At 45.7% G+C, this 27,983-nt stretch overlaps 1 protein-coding gene across 1 annotated transcript; it reads right to left on the bottom strand.

Moving 5' to 3' along the window:
* Positions 1 to 2,511: 2,511 nt before the first annotated feature.
* Positions 2,512 to 26,932, bottom strand: Polr1b (RNA polymerase I subunit B). The gene is given in 15 exon segments (NM_031773.2): positions 2,512 to 3,705; positions 4,885 to 5,138; positions 5,570 to 5,766; positions 8,958 to 9,114; positions 9,846 to 10,016; positions 12,127 to 12,260; positions 14,120 to 14,401; positions 15,118 to 15,289; positions 17,305 to 17,476; positions 18,060 to 18,283; positions 19,258 to 19,394; positions 22,629 to 22,761; positions 24,243 to 24,389; positions 24,846 to 25,013; positions 26,696 to 26,932. Coding segments are annotated over 15 exon segments (3,408 nt in total). The 5' UTR covers positions 26,873 to 26,932; the 3' UTR covers positions 2,512 to 2,822.
* Positions 26,933 to 27,983: the final 1,051 nt, after the last annotated feature.

The following is a 27,983-nucleotide window of genomic DNA, read 5'->3' as shown; positions in this document are numbered from 1 at the left end:
ACAGGGTGTCACTGAACCTCAAGTGTTTTGGAGACAGGGTGTCACTGAACCTCAAGTGTTTTGGAGACAGGGTGTCACTGAACCTCAAGTGTTTTGGAGACAGGGTGTCACTGAACCTCAAGTGTTTTGGAGACAGGGTGTCACTGAACCTCAAGTGTTTTGGAGACAGGGTGTCACTGAACCTCAAGTGTTTTGGAGACAGGGTGTCACTGAACCTCAAGTGTTTTGGAGACAGGGTGTCACTGAACCTCGAAGCCCACCAGTGAGCTTGAACTGGCCGGTCAGTGAGCACCTGGGATCCTGACTCCTCACCCTAGCACTGGGATTGCTAGTGGGTCCTACCATACCTTTTATGCAGGTGCTGAGGTCCAAAATTCAGGCCTTCGTGCTTGCTTGGAAGGCACTCTACTTAGCCATCCCCCAGTTTATTTCTTATAAAGCAGGTAACTATCTTATGACTCTCAACAACTGCTTCTTGAACATTTGTCTCAGACTCAAGACACAAATGTGTATGTGTCCAGAGAAGCTTCATCTCTAATGCCCCAAACTGGAAACGATCAAAATGTCCTTCAAAGTGGATGGTAAAAGTAGTCTGCCCATACTTGGGAGTACTATACAGCCATACAAAGGCATGAATACTTACATGAACTTGTGCAGACTTAAAGGAAACCCTTTAAAGTTAAAAAAAGAAAAGCCTATTTCAGAATATGATGTTATGATTCTCTTTATATGTATTTCTTGAAATTACAGAGAACATGTTGAAGGATTAGAGATAAGGACAGAATGCACAGAACAAGCTGTGTGTGTGGCAATATGTCCTGTGTGTAAGAGCAATTTACACAGAGGGAAACAGTCCACACAACACACATCACTGTCCAAAGCTGAGTGAGCTCTTGGATTGTCGTAATGTCACGCAATTTCTTAGTCAAGAATCTACAACTTGAGATCAAAGTTAATTTTAAAAAATTTAACGGGGTATTGTGGGATATGTTGATAATTCTCACACTCTGGAGGCTGGAGCAAGGAGATGGCTAAGCAATTTTGGCTTCATAATGAATCCTACCCTCAAAACCCTTAAAACACAAATATTTTCGACACTAGATCTACACCGTAACCCCAGGTATAGGATCATGGAGAGATAGAGAATAGGGTGTGTCTGGGTCTAAAGCTGAGCTATTAATAACAAGGGAGAAGTATCAACAATACAAGGTGTTTTCCTTATGGAAAAACTCAAACGCCCATTAACAGGGAACAGTATGTTATACAGAAGCATACACACAGAATCCTAACAAGCACTGAGAAACACATACAAAGATTAAGGAAAAAAACCCAAATAAACATAGTTACTCACTAATCAGATATATCCAGCTTTAAAGGAGGAAGTCCCACCATTTTAAAAAATGGCTGACAGTGGGGGGGGGGGTGTCATGCTATGTGAAACATGGCAATCACACAGGACAGGTGCTGCATGATCCCACTCTGAGTTAGAAGGAAAGCCAAACTGACAGGCCAGCACTTGTAGCTGATACCTGTGCTGCATTTGGAACTGTGAAGACGACATCTCAACTTATACACACTCACTTGTAACTCTGAAAAGGTCATCTCAACTTACACCACACATACACACACACACACACACACACACACACACACACACACACCACTCAAAGGTGCACAAGGAAACTGGAGATGACAGATCTGTGTAGTGCAATGTACAGGAAGTCTTTGTGTCTGGTCTGCGTGAAATTGTGCAACAAAGTCTCTGCTATGTTGGGTGAGTAAGTAGAGGCTAAGAAAACCTTTTTGAGACTGTTGAACCTTCAAGAAATGCTGCCTCCCTCGAAGTGTACTTGCTGCTACATGAGTTTTCAGTCGCACAGACCTTCCTTGGTACCGAGACACTCCTGGCAATCCTAGAGTTCTTACTTTTGATTCTGGCTAGGCACGGTCAAAGGGGATTTGTATGGGTTTTATGCTTTCTCAGGCAGCAAGGGCAAGCAAGATAACTTTGGCAGTTGGAACCTTTCCCAGACCCAATTAATTTGTGTAATGACTGAATAAAAGTAACTGAAATGTGCTAGTTGGGGTCAGTCTTTTCAAGAAGGCTGAAGCCCTTTGCTCCTATGGAAATCATTAGCACCTTGGTGGGCTTCTCTCTACTGTGGCACCCATGACCAACATTGATCAATACATCTAGTCAGTCCCCTTGACTGTGATAATGACAACACGGACCACACCTACATTCCAATCCACCCAGCAAATTATATATACAAAATAGCTTTAGTTTATATGTATATAAAAATAAATATTACGGGCTGGAGAGATGGCTCAGTGGTTAAGAGCACTGACTGCTTTTCCATAGGTCCTGAGTTCAAATCCCAGCAACCATATGGTGGCTTACATCCATCTGTAATGGGATCTGATGCCCTCTTCTGGTGTGTCTGAAGACAGCTACAGTGTACTCATATAAATAAAATAAATAAATCTTTAGAAAAAATAAATATTACCATATGGCTTCCATTTTCTGTTTATTGTACTGCCCTGCTCTAGATGGCGGACACACTCTACTACTCAAAGCAGGGAACAGCGAGTGAACCTGGGCCCAGAAGGGCCCTGCATGACCTATTATCAATTAAGTCATTTTTTAAAGAAGGCACATAATTTTTTTTTTAAAAATGAATGTACCAAAACCAACTTCAGTAGGTTACTGAGACATTTCCGTACTGAAATTCTTATATAGACCCAGAGCAGACCCATAGTATCCTCACTGGATTAAAGACACCTTTTGTTCTCTTCTCCTAGCGCAGATGGCCGTGATCAAGTTAAATGACGTCCAGTTTCACTTTGATGTTCATGGCAGCCAGCTCAGCTACAAAGTACCGGAAAACATACGGCACAGAGACAGTGTCGATGGAGTCACTGCGGCCGCAGACGGTGCAGTTGTATTTTCTGTTACGCATCGCAGACCAAGATGGGGGAGGCTTCTCGAGCAGCGGAGAAAGCAAACTGCCACACTTCACGCATACGTGGGCCACAGAGCGGTCGGAGCAGTTGAAGAGGCGGTCATGCAGAAGGAAAGATGTGCCGTGCGCCAACAGAGCATCCCGCTCCATCTCCCCAAATCGGATCCCACCCTGGACGTTCCTGCCTCCGATGGGCTGGTTGGTGACTTTGTCCCTGGCTCCAGTTGTTCTGACTTGAAATTTGTCTGACACCATGTGTCGTAGGCGCTGGTAATAAACCACACCAATGAAAATGTCAGCCTCCAGCTCCATCCCGCTGATGCCGCTGTACAATCTCTCCGTGCCATAGAAGTTGTAGCCGGCAGCCTTTAACATCTCACCAAAGTACTCTAGGGCAGAGTTCTCCTCGGAGAAGATGAAGGGTGTTGCATCATGGCAGAGACCATGCAAAGCTGCTGACTTCCCAGCCATACTCTCGATTAACATACCTATGGTCATACGGGAGGGAAACCCATGAGGATTAAACAGAATGTCCGGCATCATCCCACTCTCTGTGAAAGGCATGTCCTCAGCTGGCCACAATCTGCTCAAAATGCCCTTCTGTCCGTGGCGGCTGGCAAACTTATCTCCAATAGTTGGGTTCCGGGGGACTCGGACGGTGACGCAGACGCACTTGAACTTCCCACTTCCTGTGTCATTACTGCACACTTTGATGTTGTCCACAACACAGTTTTCTTTACTCCTAAAGAAAATGCATGAAATAAGAAGTCAAGCAGCTTGTTCTGTTTGTGAGTGTCTAGCCCTGGCTGACCTAGAACTTGCAGTGATCTCCCTGTCTCTGTCTCCCATGTGCTAGGAACAGGCATGTGACAAAGAGCCTAGTCAAGCTTGGTTTGAACTTAAAAATATTTAAACCCTGTGGACATGATTAATGTTTCAGAATATATATATATATATATAATGCTCCCCATCTGCTCACAATGTAAATAGATGTTAGATGATATTCATGACTAGGATTACTAATTGTGTTTATCTGAGAGAATATTAGCAAATGAAAATCTTCTAGGCAAGTCCACTGAAGCTGTCATTATAAATCAGCTAAGATGGGGGTTGGGGATTTAGCTCAGTGGTAGAGCGCTTGCCTAACAAGCGCAAGGCCCTGGGTTTGGTCCCCAGCTCCAAAAGAGAAAAAAAAAAAATCAGCTAAGATAATTATTCATCTTTATAAAGAGGCCTAAGAACCCAGTATTTTGGCTAGGATTCACCCCTAATGCCATGTTTAAGGAAATGACCATAGAAAGTTACCACAAAAGTAAGACACCAAACACAGCACAGTGCTCATTTCTGCAGTGACCATGAATAACATCAACCACGTGTGTTCACCGCTAGGTCACGCCACCACCTCTCCTGCTGTGGTGTCAGAAGTCAGGCCTTCAGGACAGATTTAGGTCCTGAGGAGAGAGTCTCCCTGATAGATAGGGGTTTCACGGAAGGGCTCTGAGCTGTTCACTATATTTGCCTTTCCATCCCCGTGTGAGGACTCTAAGACAGGGCCATCATGAGGATTCACCTTTAACCCTGAACGCCCTAGCCCACAGAACAGAGAGAATTTCTTTCATTTCCCAGTCTTATCTATTTGTTAGCACAGCAGAGATTTAAAACAATAACTAGCTTATTACCTAAAGTTGTTTCTTCTGTTAGAAGACAACTTAATTGACCTCCAGTAATTTCACTAAGAAACAGCCCATAAGCCAAATGTGGCAACATAGGCCTATAATCCCATCACTTAAGAGGCAGAGGGATCACTCATCACATCTGGGCCAGGTTGGTCAGTACAGTGTCCTCCAGACCAATCAGGCTCCCAGTGGCACACTTTTCCACTCACTAACCAACCAGTAGTCCAACATGTCCCCACACTTACTTATAGTAAACCACGAAGCCTTCTCCGGTGTTAAGGTTTAGGTAGCCGTAGTAAGGATCACCAAACTCCAGCTTTGCTCCTATGAATGGCAAGCCATCATTGTCCAGCTTCTGCATAACCCGTGGGTCACCAGGTTTGACCCCAAATACCAGACTATCATCCCCTTGCTTAAATTTCTCAGAGAGGTCTATGAACTCAGACTTGTAGACACTTCCATGAGCAAAGCCTCGTTCCCAGGAGGCCTTGTTTACAATCTGTGGAGTCAAAGAATCCAATTAATTTATGAGACTGAGAGCAAACCAATTCTTTCAAAATATAACCAGTTAAGGCTGTACTAATATTTGGTTTAAGGTAACCGGCATTTGATTTTGAAACCACATTTCCAAAGTTCTAACACTATCAAGCCCCAGATATGGCTTAAGACATAATCCAAGGTAAAGGGTGAATATAGCAACCTCACATCAACCTTTACTCACAGTGTGTCTGCAGATATGGAAGGTATACACACACTGAGTATCTTTCAATGTCTCCCTCCATTCATCGCAGACCAGGAATTAACCATTTCAAGAACAAATGCATTTACTTTTATGGCCTTGAGGGCACACAAACACTGTGTCAGTAACCTCACAGTGAGGATGTTTACAGTTAAGAACAAGGATTACAGAGGTAGAACTCGAACACTCACCATGGCGTCCTCCATATCATAGCCAGTGTAGGAGATCACAGCCACAATGGCGTTTGTCCCGATGGGATAGTTGTCCATGTCATAATGATCATACATGCACGGTCTCACTAGAGGGCTCTGGGGTGTCTGGAGACGATAGAGTTTATTATCTGATCGGTCTTGGTAGGTGAGCAGCGGGAAGCCCATGGTCTGCTTACCTACAGAAGAAAAAAAAAGGCTTTGTTTTCAATCCTCAACTCTCAGAGCGCTTCCCAAAACTGCAAAGAGCTAAACACACACCACAGAATGAGTAAGGCAAGCATGGTGGCTCTGCTTATGAGACTAACATCAGCTTTGAGAACCAAGAATATCAGCACCGCCTGGACTGAAATAACGCAGGCCTAGAGTTCAGAACTGCGTTTAATGTACACACTATTTACAGACGCTTGTGACACACAGCAGATGCTATCATTTGCAATATAATGGGAACACTGCGAGCTGCAGAGGACACTGACAAGTATAGGACCCCTGTGGATACACACACAGAATTTGTAATTTGTAATTTGTGACAGTGTTTGTAAATTCTGGGCACAGGTAAGGGGTGCATCTGTGCATTCCTTTACAAGAAATCCTTTCAGAGCAGGACGATTTTAAAACCAAATATGTATACAGAAATGATGGCTACTGGACTGTCAGCTTGACTAGATGTAGAAATTACATAGAAACAAATCTCTGGATGTGTCTACATGGGATTATCTAGGTGAGGTGAACCGAGGTAGGAGACAGGCCTTAAACTTAGAGCTCAGCTCCCAGACTGGATCTAAAGGAGAAAGCAAACTGAGCGCAAAGAGTCACTGCTCCCGCTCCCCATGCTGTGTGGCCGGCTGACCCTGCACCTCTTGCCTCGACAGACTGCACTACCTGGTACAGTAAACCCAAACAAGCTCCTATGTCTGAATGCTCAGGCATCAGAAGTGGCACAGCTAGAGAGGGATTAGTAGCCTTGCTGGGGTAGGTGTGGCCTTGCTGGGGTAAGTGTGGCCTTGCTGGGGTAGGTGTGGCCTTGCTGGGGCAGGTGTGGCCTGCTAGGGTAGGTGTGGCCTGCTGGGGTAGGTGTGGCCTTGTTGGAGGAAATGTGTGTCATTGAGGATGGGCTTTGAGATTTCAAAAATAAAAATAATAAAATAAGTTTTTAATTATTTAATGTTTAGAAAAATCAAGGAAAAGAATTCATAGCATGGCAGCTGCTGGAAAGTAAGAGGTATTTTTTTGTTTGTTTGTTTGTTTTTCTTTTTTTTTTTTTTTCCCGGAGCTGGGGACCTAACCCAGGGCCTTGTGCTTGCTAGGCAAGTGCTCTACCACTGAGCTAAATCCCCCAACCCCCCCCCCCCCTTTTTTAAATGTGGCTAACAGAGGAAGAGCCTTTACTCTCTGCACATATGTTGAGTGTAAACCTTTGGTGAGAACTGCATGAGACTGAGCCAAGTAGCTTAACTGAGACTAAGAACCCAGTTAAACATCAGTCAAGACTGGCGGCTGGGGGTTGGGGATTTAGCTCAGTGGTAGAGAGCTTGCCTAGGAAGCGCAAGGCCCTGGGTTCGGTCCCCAGCTCCGAAAAAAAAGAACCAAAAAAAAAAAAAAAAAAAAAAAAAAAAAAAAAAAAAAAGACTGGCGGCTGACCGCACCTTCAGAGAGGCCTATCAGGGGCCTAGCTTAAAGGGCTACCAGTGACGTTAGCTGACACAGAGATTACTGAAACACTATAACATAGTGTAAACAGTAAACATAACTCACACTCAAGAAAAACTACAGTCAGTGGACAGCAGTCCTGGGACCACCCCAACATTGGAACAGTAACTTTACAGCATCCACTAATCAGGCTCAACATACACAGGAAAACAAGCCCATAGTGAAGAGGGAACAAATCCCCAGAAAACAAACTGGTAACAAGAACAAACACCCCAACACAACAGGTCTAGACCGAAAGACAACTGGAGTTCAACTCCTAGAACCAGCATAAAGGCAAGAAGAGAGACTATTCCACAAAGCTGCCCTCTGACCTCCACCCTCATGCCGTCCTCTGACTTCTACCCTCATGCTGCCCTGTCCTCTGACCTCACCCTCATGTTGCCCTGCCCTCTGACCTCACCCTCATGTTGCCCTGCCCTCTGGCCTTCACCCTCATGCTGCCCTGTCCTCTGACCTCCACACTCATGCTGCAATGTGCACACCCACACACATAACCTGCACACACAGCAAGGTGAATAACCACAGGGTTATTTATGAAACGCATGGCTAAGTCTTGAAAGAGGAGAAGCAATAAAGAGGAAGAAATAAGTTTTGAAACCCTTGAAAATGTTCCAAAGTTGATCAGTTTTTTTCTTATAAAGACCAGTAAATGCTATCAGAACACAAAGAGAGTCACATCTAGACATACAGCTAATCTCCTGAAAACAAAAATAAAGAACAAGTCCTTTTGTTTTGTATTTTCAAGTCAGGGTTTTTCTGTGTAGCCCTGACTGTCCTGGAACTTGCTCTGTAGACCAGGCTGGCTGCAATCTCAAGAGATCTGCCTGCCTCTGCCCCCTGAGAGCTGGGATTAAAGGTATGTACGCCATCTTGTCCAGCTTCAGAACAAATCTTAAAGAGAGGGAAAACAGTACACTAAGCAGGAAAACTATAATTTGCAAGCCCTGCCTTCTAGTTAGAAGTAACAGACACAGTGAAATAAAAGGACATGTCCACTCAGGATTATATAGTCAGTGAAGATGTCCTTCAGGTGAGCATGAAAAAGAAATTTCGGAATAATGACCACAAGAGGCTCTGTATTAAGTGAACAACAATATGCCACAAGGATCCAAGTGTGGTGTGGGATGACAGAGGCTGGAGGATACAGAGTTCAAGACCAGCCTAAGGAAGGCTGGGGGTGGGGGTGGGAGTGGGGGGTAAAGAAATGACGAATGCTGAGAGCGTGACTCAGACAGACATGAGGAGTACTGAAAGCAGTAAGGAAGCACCTGATGGTAACGGTGCAAGTCACAGGACCTCAGCAGAGAAGCCATCTTTGAAAATGCAAAACAGAGTTCTTCTGCACCACGGAAGACAAACACACACACTAATGGGACACAAGAGAACTGGACACAGGCCTTTGCTTCCCCACCTCCCTTCAAAGAGAATGAGGACTAAAATATGGAGTGCGTACTGCTCTTGCAGACATTTACTGATGTGTGGGGGAAGGCACCATTATGCTTGAAAAAGCAAACTGGGCAAACTGGGGACACAACAGATGACTCATCTGTGGGCATTCTTCATACTATTCTTGAAACTCACTGTAAGTTTGATCATTTCAACTTAATTTACAAATGCTTTTTGTGCTGTGCTCACCCCCAACCCTCCCCACCCACCTTACCCATCTGGCACTGGTACATGTTCCGAGGACTCTGGTTGTGATCAGAGAAGGGGATGAAGTTGGCTATCACGCTCAGCAGGCTGTGAGGGAAGAGCTCCTGGTGTGTGGAAACTCCACCAAAAACCTCGTCCTCGAAGATGGCAATGTTCATGAAGAGCTGGAGCAGAGGGAGGGCAGGAAGGCAGAGGCATGAAATCCTGTGGCGGTCGTGCTGCTTCCCAGGGGCTGGTGCTGGGGCTGCCAAGTGCTTGTATCACCCAAATCACTTATGAGCTCTGCCAGAAGCACGGACCGCTTCCAGACAGATGTCCTACTCCCTGCTATTAAGGTGCTAGAGTTAGGACCTAGAGTCTTCATGCCAAGCTTTCCGCCACTGAAGGACCTCCCTAATGCTTTCCCTGAGATAGTCATCCTGTATCTACCCTGTCCAACTGTGGAGGGCCAGAAAGGAAGACAAATGTTCATTTATTTTGGACAGGGTTTCTCTGTGTAGCCCTGGCTGTCCTTGAATTCAGATCTGCCTACCTCTGCCTCCCCAAGGCTGGGTACTGTGCACCACAACACCCAGCTTCAGTTTTCTAAAGTAGGCACAAATCTATTTGTCAATGGCAAAGACGTAGGTGATGACCGAGACGAGTCAACAGGATGCCTTGGTCTTAGCAACTGGGACAGAGCCAAGTGTAAAGGAACTGAATGCTGGACAGCACGAAGGGTAGTCATGTGAGCACCAAGCCTCCCTCCCCCAGGTTCCTGGAAGCGTGGCAAGACAGCAGCACTGGGCAAAGAGAGCCAGAGCGTCAGCTTGACTCCTATCAAATACTTTAGAAAGCGATGGCTGAGGCTCTGCACGCTGCGTTCTACAGAAGCAGCACTGCAGCGGGTACCTACCTGCTCCATAGTTCCAACGAGCTCTTCTTTGCCCAGCTCCAGGTTCTGCACAGGCCTCACCAGCCTGCAGGGAGTGGTGAAGAGGAACAGCCCTGGGTACAGGCTTGGCTTTCCTGTCATGGGAATCAGGGCCACCTCCATCCAGGGAGGAACTCTCCTTTCTCTCAACACCTGTTTTAACAAAACAGGGTTGAGTGAAGAGTAAATGTCTTATCCCAGCCGCCCTGCTACGGGGAGCCAGGCAGAGCAGGAGAGAAGCAGCATCTAAGAATGATGTCATCCTCTAATAAACCTAGTAGACTGGAGCCACAGCTGTCCATCCCGGTCTCACCCCGCACTCTGGCCACGAGAAATGGCAAAGGAGTGTTTAAAAGGCAGGCTTATTCTCCTCTGTTTGAAATATGCATTAGTGAATTTCCTCTCCTGTCCAACAATTACAGGAAAAGGGTCCTCCATTTGGAAATTAAAAACAAACAAAACAGGGTTGCAGAGATGGCTACAAAGAGTACATACAATAGGCACTATATTCATGTGTGTATACCCAAACACACACACACACACACACACACACACACACACACACACACACACACACATTTTTAAAATCATAAAACATGCCACACACAACAATGACAACCCCAAAACAGGGCTGGAGAAATGGCTCAGTGGTTAAGAGCACTTACTGGTCTCACAGAGGACCAGGGTTCAGTTCCCAACACCCAAGTCAGGTAGCTTATAACTGCCAAGAGCTCCACTCCCAGGGATCCAGCGCCCTCCTCTGGCCTTCACAGGCACTGCATGCATGCATAAAAAATAAATTAAAATTCCTAAGAAAAGGGAGAAATACAAATCCAAACTACAGTAATTTGAAAAAAGATTCTAAATGCTACATATGTTTAAGGGATCCACAGCTGAGCACATTATCAATAAAGACGAATGGAGACTGTGTAGAGGGAGGACCCAGGAAATGACATTAAAAGATGACAGTCCAACCCTGGCAGTACTGAGCTAGAAACTGGCCGTGCTGTCTTCAATCTCAGCTAGCACAGCCATATCACATCTTTGATGTCTGTGAAGTGGGTAAAGCTCACCACACAGATACCAAAAGAGGCCCAAGAAAGGGAGAAAAGAATGAAAGACAAACGGGTTATTACAGCCATCCCCATCTCAGCCTTTCATTGGCTTGGATGCCTGGACCAAACTGAATTCTCTTGTTAACTGTTTCAGATTTAATTATTTCACTTTGCATGTATGAGCAGTTTGCCTGCATATGTATATATGTGCCATGTTGTGCCTGGTGCCCATGGAGCTCAAAGGAAGGAGTGGGACCCCCTGAAACCGGAGCTGTAGGCAGCCGTGGACCACCACATGGGTGCTGGGAACCGTGGAGGAGCAGCCGGTGCTCCTAACCACTGAGCAATCTCTCCAATCCTCGAGTTCTAATGGATTCATCGTACGCACGGGTACAGGCCCGTGAGCGTGAGTGTGCAGCAGAGGAGTCTCGGAAGTCAGCTCTTTTGTGACCTTGTCTGATCTGGGGATCAAGCGCAGATCACTAGGTCTGAGTGTGTGCCTGTGCCCACTGTGCCATTTCACTAGTCCAAATTAACGCAAGAGTTAATAATGAAGAAAAAAGAGAAAAAAGAAAGCCAAACTACAGAAAGAAAGATGTTAAAATCATAAAACCAAGATAAAAATATTTAGCTCACTAACACAGACCTCAGCAGAGGCAGCAAACTTAGGAAGAGTAGAAATAAAGAACTCTTGACTGGTTGGGGGTCTAGGCTTGTAACCCTAGCTTCCTGGGAAACTGAGTAGGAAGATGGCCAAGGCCTGTGTGGACTAAGTGAGCACAGACAATGTCCACAGCGATGAGCAAACCAGCACAGGACGACCGAGGGAGTAATGGGAACTCAGCAGGTCCACAAGCTACCCCTGAAGAACTTACTGCACCGTGCCCAGGCGAAGAGGGTCAGATTAACGCCCCCCAGGGCAGACAACTGGGGGCAGCCACAGTAGCCAACTGCTGGCATTCCTACGAAGTCTAACTGGTCACACAGGCAGTAAATAAAATGACCAATGCATGCTTATAGGTCACGTATCTGTCATGACCCCTCACACAAGGCAAGACACCACCAGGGGAAGAGCGAGGTACTTCTGGAATTAGCTTCCACTTGCGGTCTGCTTGGCCACTGCAGACCCGTCGCTGGGACACCTCACCAACTAGGGAAGGGCTAAAAACCAGACCCACAGATAAGTAAGACAACCCACAGATGAGTACCTTAAATCGACGGAGAGTGTCTGCCACTTCAGGAGCCAGCTCCTTATCCACCCAGCCCACCATGACGCCATCCAGCAGGACAGGGTAGCAGTCACTATACGGTCGACATGGTGCTGCATCAACAGGAGTGACTCCTGGGAGGGACAAGCAGAGCAATCAAGGGCAGTCAACAACGGCTTTCTCAGTTTAGCTGTCCAACTGCCCTAACTGTACAACACAGACGCTCTCATATCTGCATGTCTGTAAACTGCTTCACCAAGGACACACAAGCATCTAGTAACCTCTCCCGTGAGAAGATGGCTGGGTGCAGGGAAGGTTTGCAAGGTCTGCTTTTTCACACGCCGATGCCTAAAGCCTGCTCACTTAATCCCCTCTCCCTAGAAATCTCCAACTATTGCTGACCCTCCTTATCTGCAGTTCCCTTACTTGGGACATACACCTGCATACACATTTTATTTGTAAGCACAAAATTATAATTCTTTTGAGGTCACATGGCAGAAATGTGAGTTTCCTGCTGCACATACCTGGCCATCTTGTCTCTGATCAAACTGCAGGAAAGCCTTTCCATGTCTGTTCAAGGCCATGAAAACCCTTAGTGCTGGGGGAAGCCTAGTGTTCCTAAGTACATCGTGGCTGTCACAGGCCTCAGAGAAAGTCAGATAAGCTTGGGGCTGCTGGCTCAGAGTTCAAGGTTAGACTTGAGAGTGCTGAGCCCTCCAGTTCCCCAGAAGTAATGGTTCAGTATGGGCTGACAGCACTGGCAGTGAATTTAATACAATACAGGGCTGCAAATGAGAACCAACTGTAGTTAAGGGAAAAGGACGCTTGCACACAGAAATGCCATGTGAAAGCAGCCAGCATTTTCCCAAGTGTCAAAGGTTCCCACTCAGGACTTCATGTGTTGCCCACACCAGCCCTCCAAGGATAGCCTTTTATTCTGCCCTATTCCTCAGAGCCAGAGCAAATGACTCCCTGTCTCTTCCTCCATGGCGGGATATACTATCTACCTCTCTACTTTAACCTTTTCTCTCTGCTTCCTTCTGGACTGAGACAGGCATGTAACCCAAGCAGACCTCACACTTCCTATGTAGCTTGAACTTCTCATCCTCCTGCCTCCACCACCCAAGTGCTGGGGTTATAGGTGGGTGCCACTATACCTGGTTTGATTTTAATCAGTGATAGAACAAAACTATTCTTTGCCTTGTAGTCAACAAATGGACAGATTACTCCATTTCTATCTCCTGACTCTTGACTAAGATTTATCTCTTTCTCTGAAGACCCCTTTCAATGGTTACTTTCCAGCTGGGTGAACTATTTTACACAAAGTCTTGACTTTTGACTCATTATCCTTCTGGTTACCTGAAGCCCCCATCACCTGACCCTTATGAGTTCTAAGTTGCATTTCATAAACCTCAATCCACTAGAGACTGCACGCTACCCCCCCCCCCCCCCCCCGATAAAAGCACAGTACTATGGTTTTATACTTCGACTGGAAAAGCCCAGGACTAAATGGTATAAAATACTCAACTACCAAGCCTAGAAGAATATGGCTGAGTTTCCTTGAAAGCAGAGATAGCAGCTGCAAGGTACCAGGAGCAAAGATCGTTGACCAATGGCATCAGCGATACAGGAACAGGATAAGCTCCTTTTTAATGGAATTCCCTCAAACCACCACCGCTTTCTACTGAGAAATGCAAAGGTCCACTAGGGACAAAGGAGAGAGACCCTAAATTTACACAACGGCATCTAAACTTGGATACTAACTGCTGTCCCATCCCATATCTTTCTATCATCTCATTTTATCAAAAAGGGACAATACTGAGGACATTGAACTTATTTCAGCTCCAAAGACCGCCCGAGAGAGAAGCTCAGAACATAGCCCAACTCATGCTCGGAGGAGTGAAGAAATGCCTTTGCTGAGTCCCAAGAGTAACTTCATGGCCTGACGCTGTTCAAAGTGGTGAAACACAGCAAGGCTGTTCACTGTTCCTACCTAAGCCACAGAGCAAGGCTGGAATAGATGCTGTGTACACAAACTTGGTAACAACCTCACACACAGCAGTCAGGTGGTTCAGCAGCCCACACGGTGCCCCGTCTGGGGTGTGCACAGGGCAGAGGAAGCCCCAGGATTCTGGCAGCAGCTTGCGCACGGTGGTGGTCCTCATCTTGGCAAAGTCAGCCCCTCTGTGCACACAGCGGAAATGGGAGAGATAGCGAATGAAGTTCAGCTTGTCAGCCACAACACACAGGCCAGAATCCTGCATGAAGCCAAGACCTGAGTTAAAAAAAAAAAAAAAAACAAAAAACAAAAAACAAAAAACAAAAAACAAAGTCACTCAAAACAGGGCAAACTCTTGTTTAGAAACCCTAAATAGTTTCGTTGTGATAAAATGATAAAACTTCAGGGGCTGGGGATGTAGCTCAGTGCTAAGAGCATTAGCCTAATACCCAAGTGGCCCTGCGTTCAATTCCCAGTTCTCCACTAAACACAAAAGCAGGTTACTGCAACATATGCAGTATTAGATCAGGTGAATGGAAAGAACCCAGTTAGACTGATCTGAGAGCCCTGGAGCTAAACAAGCACTTGCTGACCCGGTCACGAGAGAAGTGGCATCAGGAGTGTCTGTCAGAAAAACAAAAGCAGATTTCTGGATCCCAACTGTCCTTTTTATTTTCCCAATTCATTCCAACACCACTGTTTCAGGGCGGGGATGTATCAAAACCTTCAAGACTGCAATCAGTAATCCTGCTCCAGACATAACCGTCATCACTTTCTAGGAGTCCCGGGAACATGTCTGTTAGCTAGCACTAGATTTACCCGACTGACACCTCACTGAACCCTTCAGGGTGGCAGGCATCTGACAAAATTTACCATAACATGAAATCTGACATTAGTGAGGGCGAGCTTACTCTGAAATTCCTCAGCAGCATATTTTAATTAATATAATAATGAAAATTTGAAAAAAATATGGCCTACCTGTTTAATTTTACCTGTTTTAGAACGCAGATTTCCAGTAGCAAGAAGATATTCAAATGGTCTTGTTAGCTCTGTTCCCATACTAAAAATCTTCATCAAATTTTCATTGTTTATGGAAACATTGGTCTTCTGAGCCCTTTTATCTAAAGCTATTTTAATAGACAGTAGCCAATTCTCCATCTTTTCCTAAGAGATAAAAATGTTAAATTTAAAGTAGCACACGCTTTAATTATCTCAAAAGCTGTATCTACCCCCATACTCTACAGACAGGGTCCAGCAAAGGCCTACTGTTACACAGTGACAAAGAACACATCTACAGGGCACCCCTGAAAGCCAGTCCTTCAGTGTACAAGTGACGCTCAGGCACTTCTAAAGACAGACAGGAAGTCCAGGTCAGGGGCTGGAGAGACTGCTCAGTGGTCAAGAGCATACACTGCTCTTGCAGAGGCCACAAAATCAGTTTCCAACATCCATGTCCTCTGGAAAATGGAATCTGGCTAGTGGACCTGGCCCCCAGAGCTGGCTCTGCTCCTCCCTTCACCTTCCCACACTACATCCAGAACCCCCTTTCTACTGTGACAAATTATATTCCCTAAAACCACGAGCGCAACAAATAAACTCTCTCTGCCACATGCTAGCTTTGGTCAGGCATTTTGTCAAAACCACACACACACACACACACACACACACACACACACACACACACACACACACACACACACACTCCTTATTAAAGTATTGCAAATAAATGTTAGCAAGCACATGAACTTAAAGGCATGAAACGAAACGCAAAGACTATGACTGTACCCAAGGATTTCCATACAGTAATTGCTTGGTCGTCAGCGCTACAACCAAGATTTGGTGTTTCCGTTAGACTATATATATATATATGGAAGGAAACAGGCAGGGCTATAATCTCCATATGTGAAGAAGGGCTCAGGACAGGAGGAGGCTTTATGTCAGAGGCCAGCCTGAGCTGGTAAAGAGACACGCTGTCCAAACACTGGAAAACGAGAAATGAAACAGAGGAGATGGCTTGGTTGGTGGCATGCTGGCCTTGCAAGCATAGGGAACTGAGTCTGGATCCTAGCGCCCACTTACAAAGCACAGCACAGCTGCCAGCGGGCACACACCTAGGCCCAGCGCTGGTGAGACGGAAACAGGCAGGTCCCTGGAGCTTGGCGGCCACCCAGCCCAACCAAATCAGTGAGCTCCGGGTTCACTGAGACCCTATCTTAAAAAAAGTGCCCCAATACCTGGACACACACAAGAACAGGTACGGACTCATAACCATCCCCCCACCCCCAAACACACAGAAAAATTCAAACAACCCAAAAGAAATGAGCTAAAGAAATGAAGGGACAGTTCTCAGACAATGAAGTACAAGTGGGCAATAAACATATAAAGAAATGTTCAACAAAACCAGTCACAGGGAAATGCAAATAGAACAAGGCATTCCATCTCAACCCATCAGAATGGCAGTCATCAAGAAAATAAGTATCCCGACAGAGAAGATGCAGACAAAAGGGAGTCCTGAGCCACTGATGCTGGCATGGATGTCAGCAGAGGGTTCCTCAAAACAGGCCCACACTCCGAGTGGTTCTGAAGGGTGTCAATCAATGTGTCAAAGATTCTTGCGCATCCACGTTACCGAGGCACTAATTACAACAGCTAAGCTATGAACAGCTAAGCCTAGGTGTCTAAGAACTGAGGAGTGGATAAGGGAAATATGCTGTAAGTATTCATAATAGAAGGGTTTCTAGCTGTGAGGAATGAAATTCTATTGTTGGGAAAAAAATGGATTCAACTGAAGAAATCCTTTAACTGAGTCAGTCAGGTAGTGGTGGTACTCACCCCTAATCCCAGAGCTTTCGAGGCAGAGAACAGCCTGGTCTATAAGAAACCTTGTCTTGAAAACCAAAGAAAAAGAGGAAGGGAGAAAGGGAAGGAGGGAGCCAGGTCGCTCTCAGGAAACCCCTCATATTTGGGAACCCCAGATTTTACACGGAAACAAAATTACATACATACAGATGACACACAGATATCTAGGCCTGGTATAAGCCAGAGTTTTGAGTAAGTCCCTCACTGCTAAACAAAGAAGAGAGGATGTAAAATGCTCACACTAGGAATTATCAACACACAGAAAACTGCATCCAATCACCCCAGGGCACAGTGGCTCAAGCACAGCAGCAGGCACTCACCTTCAGAAACATCAGGAAGAGCTGCCCAGGGGTAAGGACTTCTTGATTCACTAAACTGTCAGGATTGTCCTCCATGCACTCTCCTCTGGCTAAAGCAAAGAGCTTCCGGGTCATGAGACAGAGCAGGTAAAACTTGTCAGTGTTGGATTTCAAGTGGATGCAGATGCACTGGCTGAGAAAGAAACACCAGGTAGAGCAGGTCTGCTTTCTCCCACTCCATTTCCTACAACCAGGGGCCTGGTTCTTGTTTAGGTGACATTTCTTATTCCCCAAACTGCTTTTTACCTTCACTTGCAACTCTAACGGAATAGTGCCAAAGTCAGGAGCTATGCTCACCAGTATGGCAGGGAGCAAGTAACCACACATAGCTACTCTGGTTCAGTTCAAAGTAAGACTTAATTTTCTCAGCAACAATGGCCGCATCTCAATTGCTTGGCTCCCACCATGGTGGTCTGGAACCATGCTCCTTTAATACAGTGTTTATATAATACAAAGCCATTGTCACAAGGAAATATGGCCCCACAACTTTCAAAGGTACAGAGAGGAAATGTGCATGGATGTAGAGACAAAGTGAGCATTGTAACCGTAACAAAATATCAGCACTAGTGACTATTGTCTTACATGGACACTGGTGCCGATCTGGAATTATTGCAGAACACAAGAGAGCCTCCTTCCTGGATAGGACCACCTTCCCACCAGGCTCACTTCCTAGGCACGAACCCCTTCCACCCCTTTCACCCCGAAAGCACACATACTTAAACAGGAACTCGGCAGCTTCCGCATTAGGGTACCAATCGGGAAGACTGAGCTTTACTCTGAAGCGTTCGCCCAGATAGTCGAGGACCTGCTTCTGTGTGTGACAACCCTCCTCCATTACAATCCTCAGCATCTGAGAAACAGAATTCTTAAAGAAAGAGTCCTCCTCTTTGCCTTTGATGAGCTCCTGGAAAATCTGATAGTCAGAAAAGCTCACAAGTGCCTGAAACAGAAAATACATTTTTTAAAGTAGATCTTTCTTTTTAACAACAACCAAACATTTATTTCACTGAGCTACTGCTCATCCCCGCTCCCCACCAAAACCAAACCAAACACACACGCTGCACTAATCTTCTCATCGTTTTTAACGCCCAAGCAGAACCGGCCCTCCAAAATAAAGCTTTCTTTTTATATCAGCCAAACAGCAAACCCCAGTGATCTACTACTGGGTATTCAAAACTGGAATCATCTCCTCCCATTATGAATTAGGGCTGTCCTACATCACCAGGAAAAACACAACAGAAAAGGGAGACGCCAGATTCCCAGGTTAGGTCATAAGCAGACTGCCTCAACCTCCTGCCAACAGCCATCAGGCCAGCCTGGGCAACCACTCGATCGCACCACTTCACCTATTATACAGTTTAATTCTTTGAGGGAGAGAGAAGGGGGTGCCTGAGTAAACACACATACGGAGGTGAAGGAGGACAAGCTCTAGGGAGTCAGGCCTCTCCTGCCGCCGTGGATTCTGGGGGCTGAATTCAGGCTGTCAGACTTGCGTAGCAGGTGCTTTTCCCCAGGGAGCCATCTCGCCAGCTCACAACACCTCAAACACTTCAATGTAGCCTATGGAGTCAGGCTCCTCCCAAATTCTACAACCCCAGAAACTGAGAGAAAAAATGTTCATTGGTATTTCAAGCTACTGATTTTAAGACTGGACGAGGGGCTAATTAATACAGCATGTATGGTTTGGTTTGGTTTTTAGTTGGGGGTTGGGGAGGCTGGAGGAGACAAAGACTTGGTATGTTGCTCTAGCTGGCCTAGAACTTGCAACCTCCAGTCTCAGATTACCAAAATGCTTGGATAACATGCATGCACATGTATGTTTTAATAAAGAGAAACCACCCCGCCACCCCGTGTGCAGGACACAGCTTCCAATGCGTCTATTCATAGCAAAGACAGACATCCATGTCATCTCACCTTAAGTGCAAATCCCAAAGGAAGGAAAAACAGCTCTTTGCGGTAAATAAAGTTTAACATGACCGTGCCGTTCTCCACATAGTGAAGGTTCATATTGACAGCAGAGTGCTCCTCTCTCACACAGTGAATGGAAACCCCTGTTCAAAGAAACAGCAAGGAATCATGGGCAGAGTTCATTTTCCTTCTGACTCCTACCATAATCAATGGCAAACCACTTGTTAAGATGAGCCAAGGCCCAGAGTGAGTGGTAGCACACACTGGTCCCAGCACTTGGGAGGCAGATGCAGACAGATCTCTGTAAGTTTGAGGCCAGTTTGGTCTACATAATGAGTTCTAGGACAGCCAGGACTACCTAGAGAGAACCTATTTCAAACGAAACAAAACACAAGAGCGACCAGAGATTAAATTAACCAAGGATGGCAATCAAAAATGTCTGTAGACCACTGCCAAATATTTTCAGGGTTACTCTGTGAAATAAATGAAGCTATGAATTTGGTCAAACTTTCAAATTTCCCACCAGCTGTGGCCCACGTCCTGTAGCACCTTTTATTTGGATTACCCTGCAAAGTGCACTTCCTATCCTCACTGCCCTGCGGGACTGGTCCAGACATGGTTGCTTATCCAACATCCTGATGGAGAACAGCAGAACTCAGACTTCAGGTTTATAGACACTACAAAAAAGGACCAATGGGGGGTTGGGGATTTAGCTCAGTGGTAGAGCGCTTGCCTAGGAAGCGCAAGGCCCTGGGTTCGGTCCCCAGCTCCAAAAAAAAGAACCCAAAAAAAAAAAAAAAAAAAAAAAAAAAAAAAAAAAAAAAAAGGACCAATGGATACATGTTTTGATGTGCTGAGATGCTGTTCTCCTAGGTGTTGTATCTATGGTAACATTTACAGGATGTTTTATCTCAACTATAAAGACATTATGTAATGTAAATGTACATAAAATGTAAAAGTTTAATAGAGAATGCCATATGCTAGCTTATGATGCCAGGCACAGTCACAGGCAGCATAAGAACACAGACTAACCACGCCCTGTCCCCCGAGGGTGTGCCAGGCAGCCTGAACCAGGGGGCCTCTGAAGCCTTTGGTCACAAGTTCTCAGTCAGGCTAGCCTCCATTTTCAGAAACGATACCGGAAATAGATGAAGTCTTCCAGATTAAAAATATACAAAGGGTTTTCATTATGAAATCACTTTCTGGGTATATCTTAAGTTCTCTTAGTAAATCCCATACATAGTAATGCGATTTGATGGATATACATGAAATGAGACCCACTCCTAGGCTAACAGTGCTGTGTATTTTCTCAGGAAGCTGGATAGCAGCAGTGAGCCACAGCTCCCAACCAGCCCAGAGATCAAAAGGAAAAACTGATACTCTTCAGTGTCCAGGGTTGCCAATGTTTTTGAACAGTGTTTTCACAATCTGTGTGTGAGCACAAGTTGATCAACACTTGCTCATAAAAACAGGCTTTGTTTTAGGTGATTTTTCCAAAGTGTATGCTACTGTATTAATAACTGTCTGAGCACATTTAGGCTTGGCAAGCTAAGCTACTATGTGTGCAGATTAGTGCATTGAGAGCATTATTATGTGTGCAGTGTCAAGGATGAGCCCAGAAACTTCTGAGGTCAGACAAGCTCTCTACCAAACCAGTCCCTGCCTCTAAGGACTTCTGTCTGTCTGTCTGTCTCTGTCTCTCTCTCTCTCTCTCTGTCTCTCTCTCTCTCTCTCTCTCTCTCTCTCTCTCGGAGACAGGGTCTATTGATAGTTCTGTCCTTGAACTGACAATGTAGACCAGGCTGGTCTTGAACTCAGAGCTCCATCTGCCTCTGCTTCCCCAGGGCTGGGACTAAAGGCATACACCACCATGCCTGGATCTAAGTGCATTTAAAAAAAAATAAATACAAAAAAAAAAAATATATATATATATAGATAGATAGATGGATGGATGGATGGATGGATAGCACAAGCACTGCACAACATGGCTGCTGTGAACTGAACTCAGGTTCTCTGAAGATTAAAACAAGCTCTTCAACTGCTATCCCTCCAGCCCCTTTAAGTGCATTTTTAATGCATAATACTTTCAATTTACTACAGGTTTATTAGGACAGAACCCTACTAGTTGAGAAACATCCACAGCAAATACCATAATCAAATTGATTAAAACATCAATTGCCACATACAGTTGCCAACTGTGCATGATGTACAGTGGGATCAAGACACTTAAAAATCTCCTCCACTTTTAATTTTTTTAAAAAGATTTGTTTATTTTATGTATGGGTACACTGTAGCTATCTTTAGATGCACCACAAGAGGGCATCGGATTCCATTACAGATGGTTGTGAGCCGCCATGGGGTTGCTGGGAATTGAACTTAGGACCTTCGGAAGAGCAATCAGTGCTCTTAACCTCTGGGTCATCACTCTAGCCTCCATTTTAAAATTTCAAATAAGCAAAAACAGTATTATTAACTACAGTCACAGTGCTGAACACTAGCACTAGATTGTATTCAAGTCTGTCTGTGTGTTCATATGTGGGGGGCACTGCTCTCCCACGCAGGCACAGGTAGTATGTGTGTGCATGTGTGCCTGTGCATGCGTGTGCATGTGTGTTACTCTTCCACACAGGCACAGGCAGAGACCAGAGACTGGCATCCAGGCGTCTTCCTTACTCACTTCTCCACTTTGCTTTTCTTTGGAACTTTCTACCTTGGCTAAACTAGCTGTAGCTCCTGCATGGGGCTCCTGTCCTCTCCCCTCCAAGTGCTAGGATCAGATATGTGCCCTGCCATACCCCCTCCCCCTGTTTTTTTTTTTTTAAAGATTTATTTATTTATTATATATGAGTACACTGTAGCTGTCTTCAGATACACCAGAAGAGGGCACCAGATCTCTTTACAGATGGTTGTAAGCCACCATGTGGTTGCTGGGAATTGAACTCAGGACCTCTGGAAGAGTAGTCAGTGCTCTTAACCGCTAAGTCATCTCTCCAGCCCTGTTTGTTTTTGTTTTTGTTTTTTTTTTCTTTTCTTTTCTTTTTTTTTCCGGAGCTGGGGACCGAACCCAGGGCCTTAGCGCTCTACCACTGAGCTAAATCCCCAACCCCTCCCCCTGTTGTTTTTAAATGAGGATGATTAGGGACCCAAACTAAATCCCCAGTGTTTTCCCACTGAACCATTTCCCAGCCCCATACTTAGCCTGTAACTTAAAGTCTACATTTTGATCAACATTTCTCGCTAACCTCCACCCTGAATCTTACAGAAATGCTAAATGGAAAAACAAAAATAATATAAGAGGAACACAATAAATACTTTATACAGTTGTTAGTGGTTTTCAGGTTGTCTAAAGCGACATTCCGATGTACACTAGGACTCACCGAACTGAGTGTAGCCGAGCCCTCTGCTTTTCCATTTCGGTCTTATCATTGCGATGGGAAAATTTCTCCGAGGCATAATCAACATGCGGATGACTTTCTCAATGCCGTTGATTATAAAATAACCGCCCATTTCCTGCCAAAGACATGGGTAGTCTGTCAAACAACTGGACACAAAGTTATTTCTAGCTACATGAAGTGCAATCTTCAGAAGAGGCACACACTGGTGAAAGGGACACACTGGTCTCTAGAAACAGTACAAGCTCCAGAGGAAGCTTTGTCAAATACATGAGTGTGGTCCAACAGACAGAGAGAACAGAGTCAGGAAAACAGGGCCATCCATCCCTTCTAACTAGACAGGCTCAGTCAAACTTTTCATTCTGTCCCAAATTATTTCAATTTCCAGTACCATTTAAACAAACAAAACTTGCTCCAAAATCTAAAGATAAAAATACTAAGCACTTTTGTTTCCAAACAGGCTCCTGGGTAAGTTAAGGAAAAATGACAAAGAAAGAGGCTATGTGAGAGTTCTGCTAACTAGAAATCTAGACTAGAAAATACAGGAAAATACGTTTAGCGATAAAAAGAGACTTTACTAATCTGCTACCAAGCAGGCCCACCGCTGCGGCTCTGTGAATGGAGCACACCGTTCTCCTAATGATAGATATGCCCTCCTCACGAGAGAAAATGAGGTTGGGGTGACTTAAATTCTCCCAAGCCCTACACTGATGAACAGAGTGGCTGAGTGTCACCTCCTGATTTGACACCCACACCTTCCCAAGGCCTCACAGTCTCAGGAACAGGCAGTCTGCACATCCTCTTTACTTCAACTCAACAGCCCAGAGCCACCTTACACAGCTGAAGAAACAAAGGAAAGGCTACGAATCGCTCAGTAAGCTCAGGGAACTTTACAGGCCGTTCCTACCATACTTCTGTGGTTCAGTACTCATGTACATATGCATGATTCGGAAACCCAGGACCAGAATCATGGCTCAGCAGGTAAAGGAATTTGCTGTAGAGTCTAAAGACCTGAGTTCAAGCCCTAACCAACACCTGACGTGTCCTCTGATCCTCTGACCTCTACATATGTGTGGAGGATACCATGTGACTAAAGCGACCCCTCACTTCCCTTGCCCTGACCACAATAACTATATAGCCAGGCTTGATGATACACCTTTAATCCCGGGGTGGGGTGGGGGTGCATTTAAGGTGACATGAAGGGCAGCATGACTGATGAACACAGTGACGTTCAGGCCAGCCAAGGACACACAGCAAGACCCTTCCACTACCAAAATAAAAAGAAAGAAAGGAAGGCAATAAAAGAGAATTTGGGTGGGGAGTGTAAGTTTCACACATGCAAAGGCCCTGGGTTCAATGCTCAGGAAGAAGGAGGAAGAGAGAAAGGGATAAGGGGGAGGAAAAGGGAGAAGGAAAAGACCTTTTCCTATTACATTGCTCAAAACAACACTCTTAACGTATGACCGCGTTCACGCGGCCTCAACAGACTGTGGTAAGAGTCAGGCACAGCACAGACCCGCATCAGTGGTCCAGCTTCCTGTTCCTCACCTCCAACCCCAGCCTCTGCTGCTGCCCTGCAGCCTAGATCCCTGCACTCACCTCTGCCTCCTCGTGGTGCTCAATGAGGACTTGAGGAGGAAGGTTGTATAAGTTGCAAAGCTTGGACTTCACCATGATGGGAACATAGCCAAGAAATTGTTTAATGATGCCTTTGGGGACTCCATTCACGGCCCAGCTGATATCAGCCTGTAGGCAAGTAAAAGAAAAAAAAAATGAAATTATCTTGAGATGACAGAATAAATATTTAAATAAAAATTTAGATGTATTTGTTTTTATTTTGCATATGAATGTTTTGCCTGCATGTACGTCTGTGTACCAGATGTGTGTCTGGTGCCAGTGGAGGCCAGAAGAGGGGCTTAGACCTGCTGGAACTGGAGTTCCTGGCAGCTGTGAGCCTCCATGGTGCCGGGAACCAAACCCTGGTCCTCTAGAAGAAAAGGCAGTGCTCCTAACCACTGAGACATCTCATATATTAAAAGGAGGAACTGACTTCATGTTTCAGATGACACTCGATCCCTTTAGAGGAAGACACGATCATTTCAGTGGCAACGCTAAGGAAGCAGGCCTTTCCTATAACCTTTTTAGGCCCCAGCCCTAGTCTCAAGTGTGCAGGGACGGCTGCCTGCCACCACTGATGCTCACCGTCAGCTTCCCTCGGTACGTGCTCCTCCGGCCACGGCACTCAGCTGGATAAATGTTGAGCTCTTTGCAGATGGTCCCTTTGGGCACTGCGGGTGGACTGATGGCAGCGTCCACAATAGTAAGAGATATGCGCTCATCTTTGAAAGCAAATTCGAAGGGAGGTATGGCCTGAAAGACAATTCACCCTGCTAAGTCACTTACATTTTTTAACACACTCTTCACTAAGAGTCTCTGAAATCACCATGGTCTACACTCACTGACATCTACCACGCAGCAAATCTAAAAGGGACTAAAGCTATACCTAACTGGTTACTTCGCCAACTCTTTAATTATAATGTGTTTACCAAGGGCTTTTTTAATGGTGCGCTGTGTATCTGATTCTGCAGTAGGTGCTACAGACACAGAAAACGCTAAGCCAAGAGTCCACCTTCTCTGCGCATAGGAAGACAAGGAGAACTGCTTTTTTTACCGGCAAGTACATGATGATCTAAATGTTCAGCTCTGTATATTTTATTCCCTCAGACTGAAGCCTGGCAATTCAAAGAATTGTAAATGGCTTCTGTATTTCCAAGTATCAGTCAGACAGTCAAAGCTCTCCCACATCTCTCCATCCCTAATTCTCACAATACAGTTGTTTGACAACAAAACCTCAGGGTACCGTCTACTACATATGTCCCTCCCCGAACCTACTCCCTCCAGAGGGAACGCACCATCTTCTTCTCTTAACCTTATCTAATGTAGACCTTTCTAAACACCTGGAATAGTTGCACTTCCATGGTGCTCCTGACTAAAAAAGCTCTACATCTTAGAGCAGTTCTCAAGAGAATGCCATTGACTGCTTGTAGGTGCCTGCTACCCCTACACAACCAACAAGGGTGAGGTACACTTAAACCTGAGAGGTGTCTTACTCTCAGAGCGTAGTGCCAGGACTACAGATGCTAACAAAAAGAGACCTTGCCTTATCGTCCTTTCCTGAACTCTGCTACCATGGTTACAATGATCCCCTGGGCTTTTTTTTTTTTTTTTTTTAATCTTCCTCAACAGGCCCAACTCAGAAGAGGTGGCAAGTTTTTCTCTTGCAAATTCTTTTTTTTTTTAAAGATTTATTTATTATATATAAGTACACTGTAGCTGTCTTCAGACACCCTAGAAGAGGGCATCAGATCTCATACAGATGGTTGTGAGCCACCATGTGGTTGCTGGGATTTGAACTCAGGACTTCTGGAAGAGCAATCAGTGCTCTTAACCACTGAGCCATCTCTCCAGCCCTCTTGCAAATTCTTAAAAGAAGCTGGGTGGTGGTACACACCTTTAATCCCAGTACTTGAAGGCAGAGGCAGGCAGATGTCTGTGAGTCCGAGGCCAGCCTTGGTCTACGGAGTTCCTGGACAGCAAACGCTACCGAAACCCTGTCTCGAACCGTTCCCGCTCTCCTGGCCCCCAAAGGAAACTCTAAGGGAAGCAAACTGAAGGATGTGCTCTGCTGCAGCCTGTCTGAATCAGCTTGGAACCTTCTGAGGTAGTTTTAGAACGTAAGACTCCAGGTGTGAAAAGGCGTGAGCGCTGTCAATGGGCGGAAAACAGTCTCAAATAGATCACTTCCTCACTCTCCTTTCACAGTACCCAAAACCAGGGCTCGTACCCACATATAAATCCAGAAATCACAAATACATGTTTCCCTCCATCACTAGGCTATAAGTTGTTTTCTCTCTGAACTATCCCAAAGAACTGTAGGGTGAGCTTGCATCACTATTTGAGGTCATACTGTGGCCTCCCGGCCACCTCCTCCAACCTCAGGGACCCTCCGGCCGAGGGTTAGGGCTCCGGAGCAGAGAGTGCGCTCCACTCACCTGCACCGCGTGGCTCAGCCCCTCCAGCACTGCGTAGTTGAAGGAGTCCACGTGCGCCCGCGTCAGGTCCTGCAACGCCGCCTTTTGCTGCTCCGGAGGAACCGCGTACGAGGGGTCGGTTAAATGCTTTAGGCTGGGCCCGCTGGGCAGGTTCCGCCACCGGCTGTCGACATCCATGCTTCTGCGAGCCCCGGACGGGAAACCGGAGCTACGACTCCACTCGTGGACCGCAGGAATGGCCGGAGCAACCCTACAGCCACCCTACCCCGTGGCCTGCTGGGAAATGTAGTTCCTCTTGTTCTGCCCGCCCCACCTTTGGTCCTTCCATTTCTCACGGTCGACTGGAAACTTAAACCATGGCGTGGTTGGACCTGTTAAAACTACACACAAGACACCTTTAATTCCAGCAATCGGGAGGCAGGGGAATCTCTGTGGATTCGAGACCAGTTTGGTCTAAAAAGCGAGTGCTAGGACATCTTAGGGCAATAACACAGAGGTGTCTTGAAACACCGAGAGAGGGAGGGAGGGAGGGAGAGAGGGGGAGGGAGGGAGGGAGAGAGGGGGAAGGGAGGGAGGGAGAGAGAGAACACTACATAGACAGGCAGATCTGCCTCTTCCTCTAAACTTCGATGTTTTGTATCCTACAAACCGTACTAAATCCCTTTCCACTTTAGTGTGTGACCTCTGTGACCCATATTAGCTTAATTAGTCAATTAGGACCCGATAGAAGTATCTTTAACGGTTCCCTTCTGTCTCTTTTCACAGCTTGCCTCTTACATCCTGATGCAGACTTTAGGAGACTCTGAAGTCTTGGCTTCTACTGAAATGCAGATTTGGGGCACCAACCTGTCCTCTCTACTCAACTCTTGGTTTATTATAATAATAATTATTTATTTATTGTTGTTTCTTTGTTTTTTGAGTCAGGGTCTCTCTATGTACTCCTGGCTGTCCTAGAACTTGCTTTGTAGACCAGGCTGGCCTGGCACTCCATCTGTCTCTGCCTGAGTGCTGGGTTAAAAGCATGTGCCACCACCCATGGCTCTGTCTCTTTCTCAACTCTTTTTATTTTTTTAGTTTAGTTTTTTCGCATACATTGCATTCTGGCCTCAGTTTCCCCTCCATTCCCTCCTCCCAATCTTCCCCCCTACCACCGTTCTCCTCTAAATCCACTCCTCCTCCATTTCCCTTCAGAAAAGAGCAGGCCTTCCAGTTATATCAACTGAAAATGGCATAACAAGTTACAATAAGCCTAGACACAAACCCTCATATCAAGTCTGGACAAAGCAAA

The sequence above is a fragment of the Rattus norvegicus genome, chromosome 3 (genome assembly GCF_021556685.1).
Source record: "Rattus norvegicus strain SHRSP/BbbUtx chromosome 3, alternate assembly SHRSP_T2T, whole genome shotgun sequence".
In the NCBI taxonomy this organism is placed as follows: Eukaryota; Metazoa; Chordata; class Mammalia; order Rodentia; family Muridae; genus Rattus; species Rattus norvegicus.
This window is presented reverse-complemented; position numbering and strand designations above follow the sequence as displayed.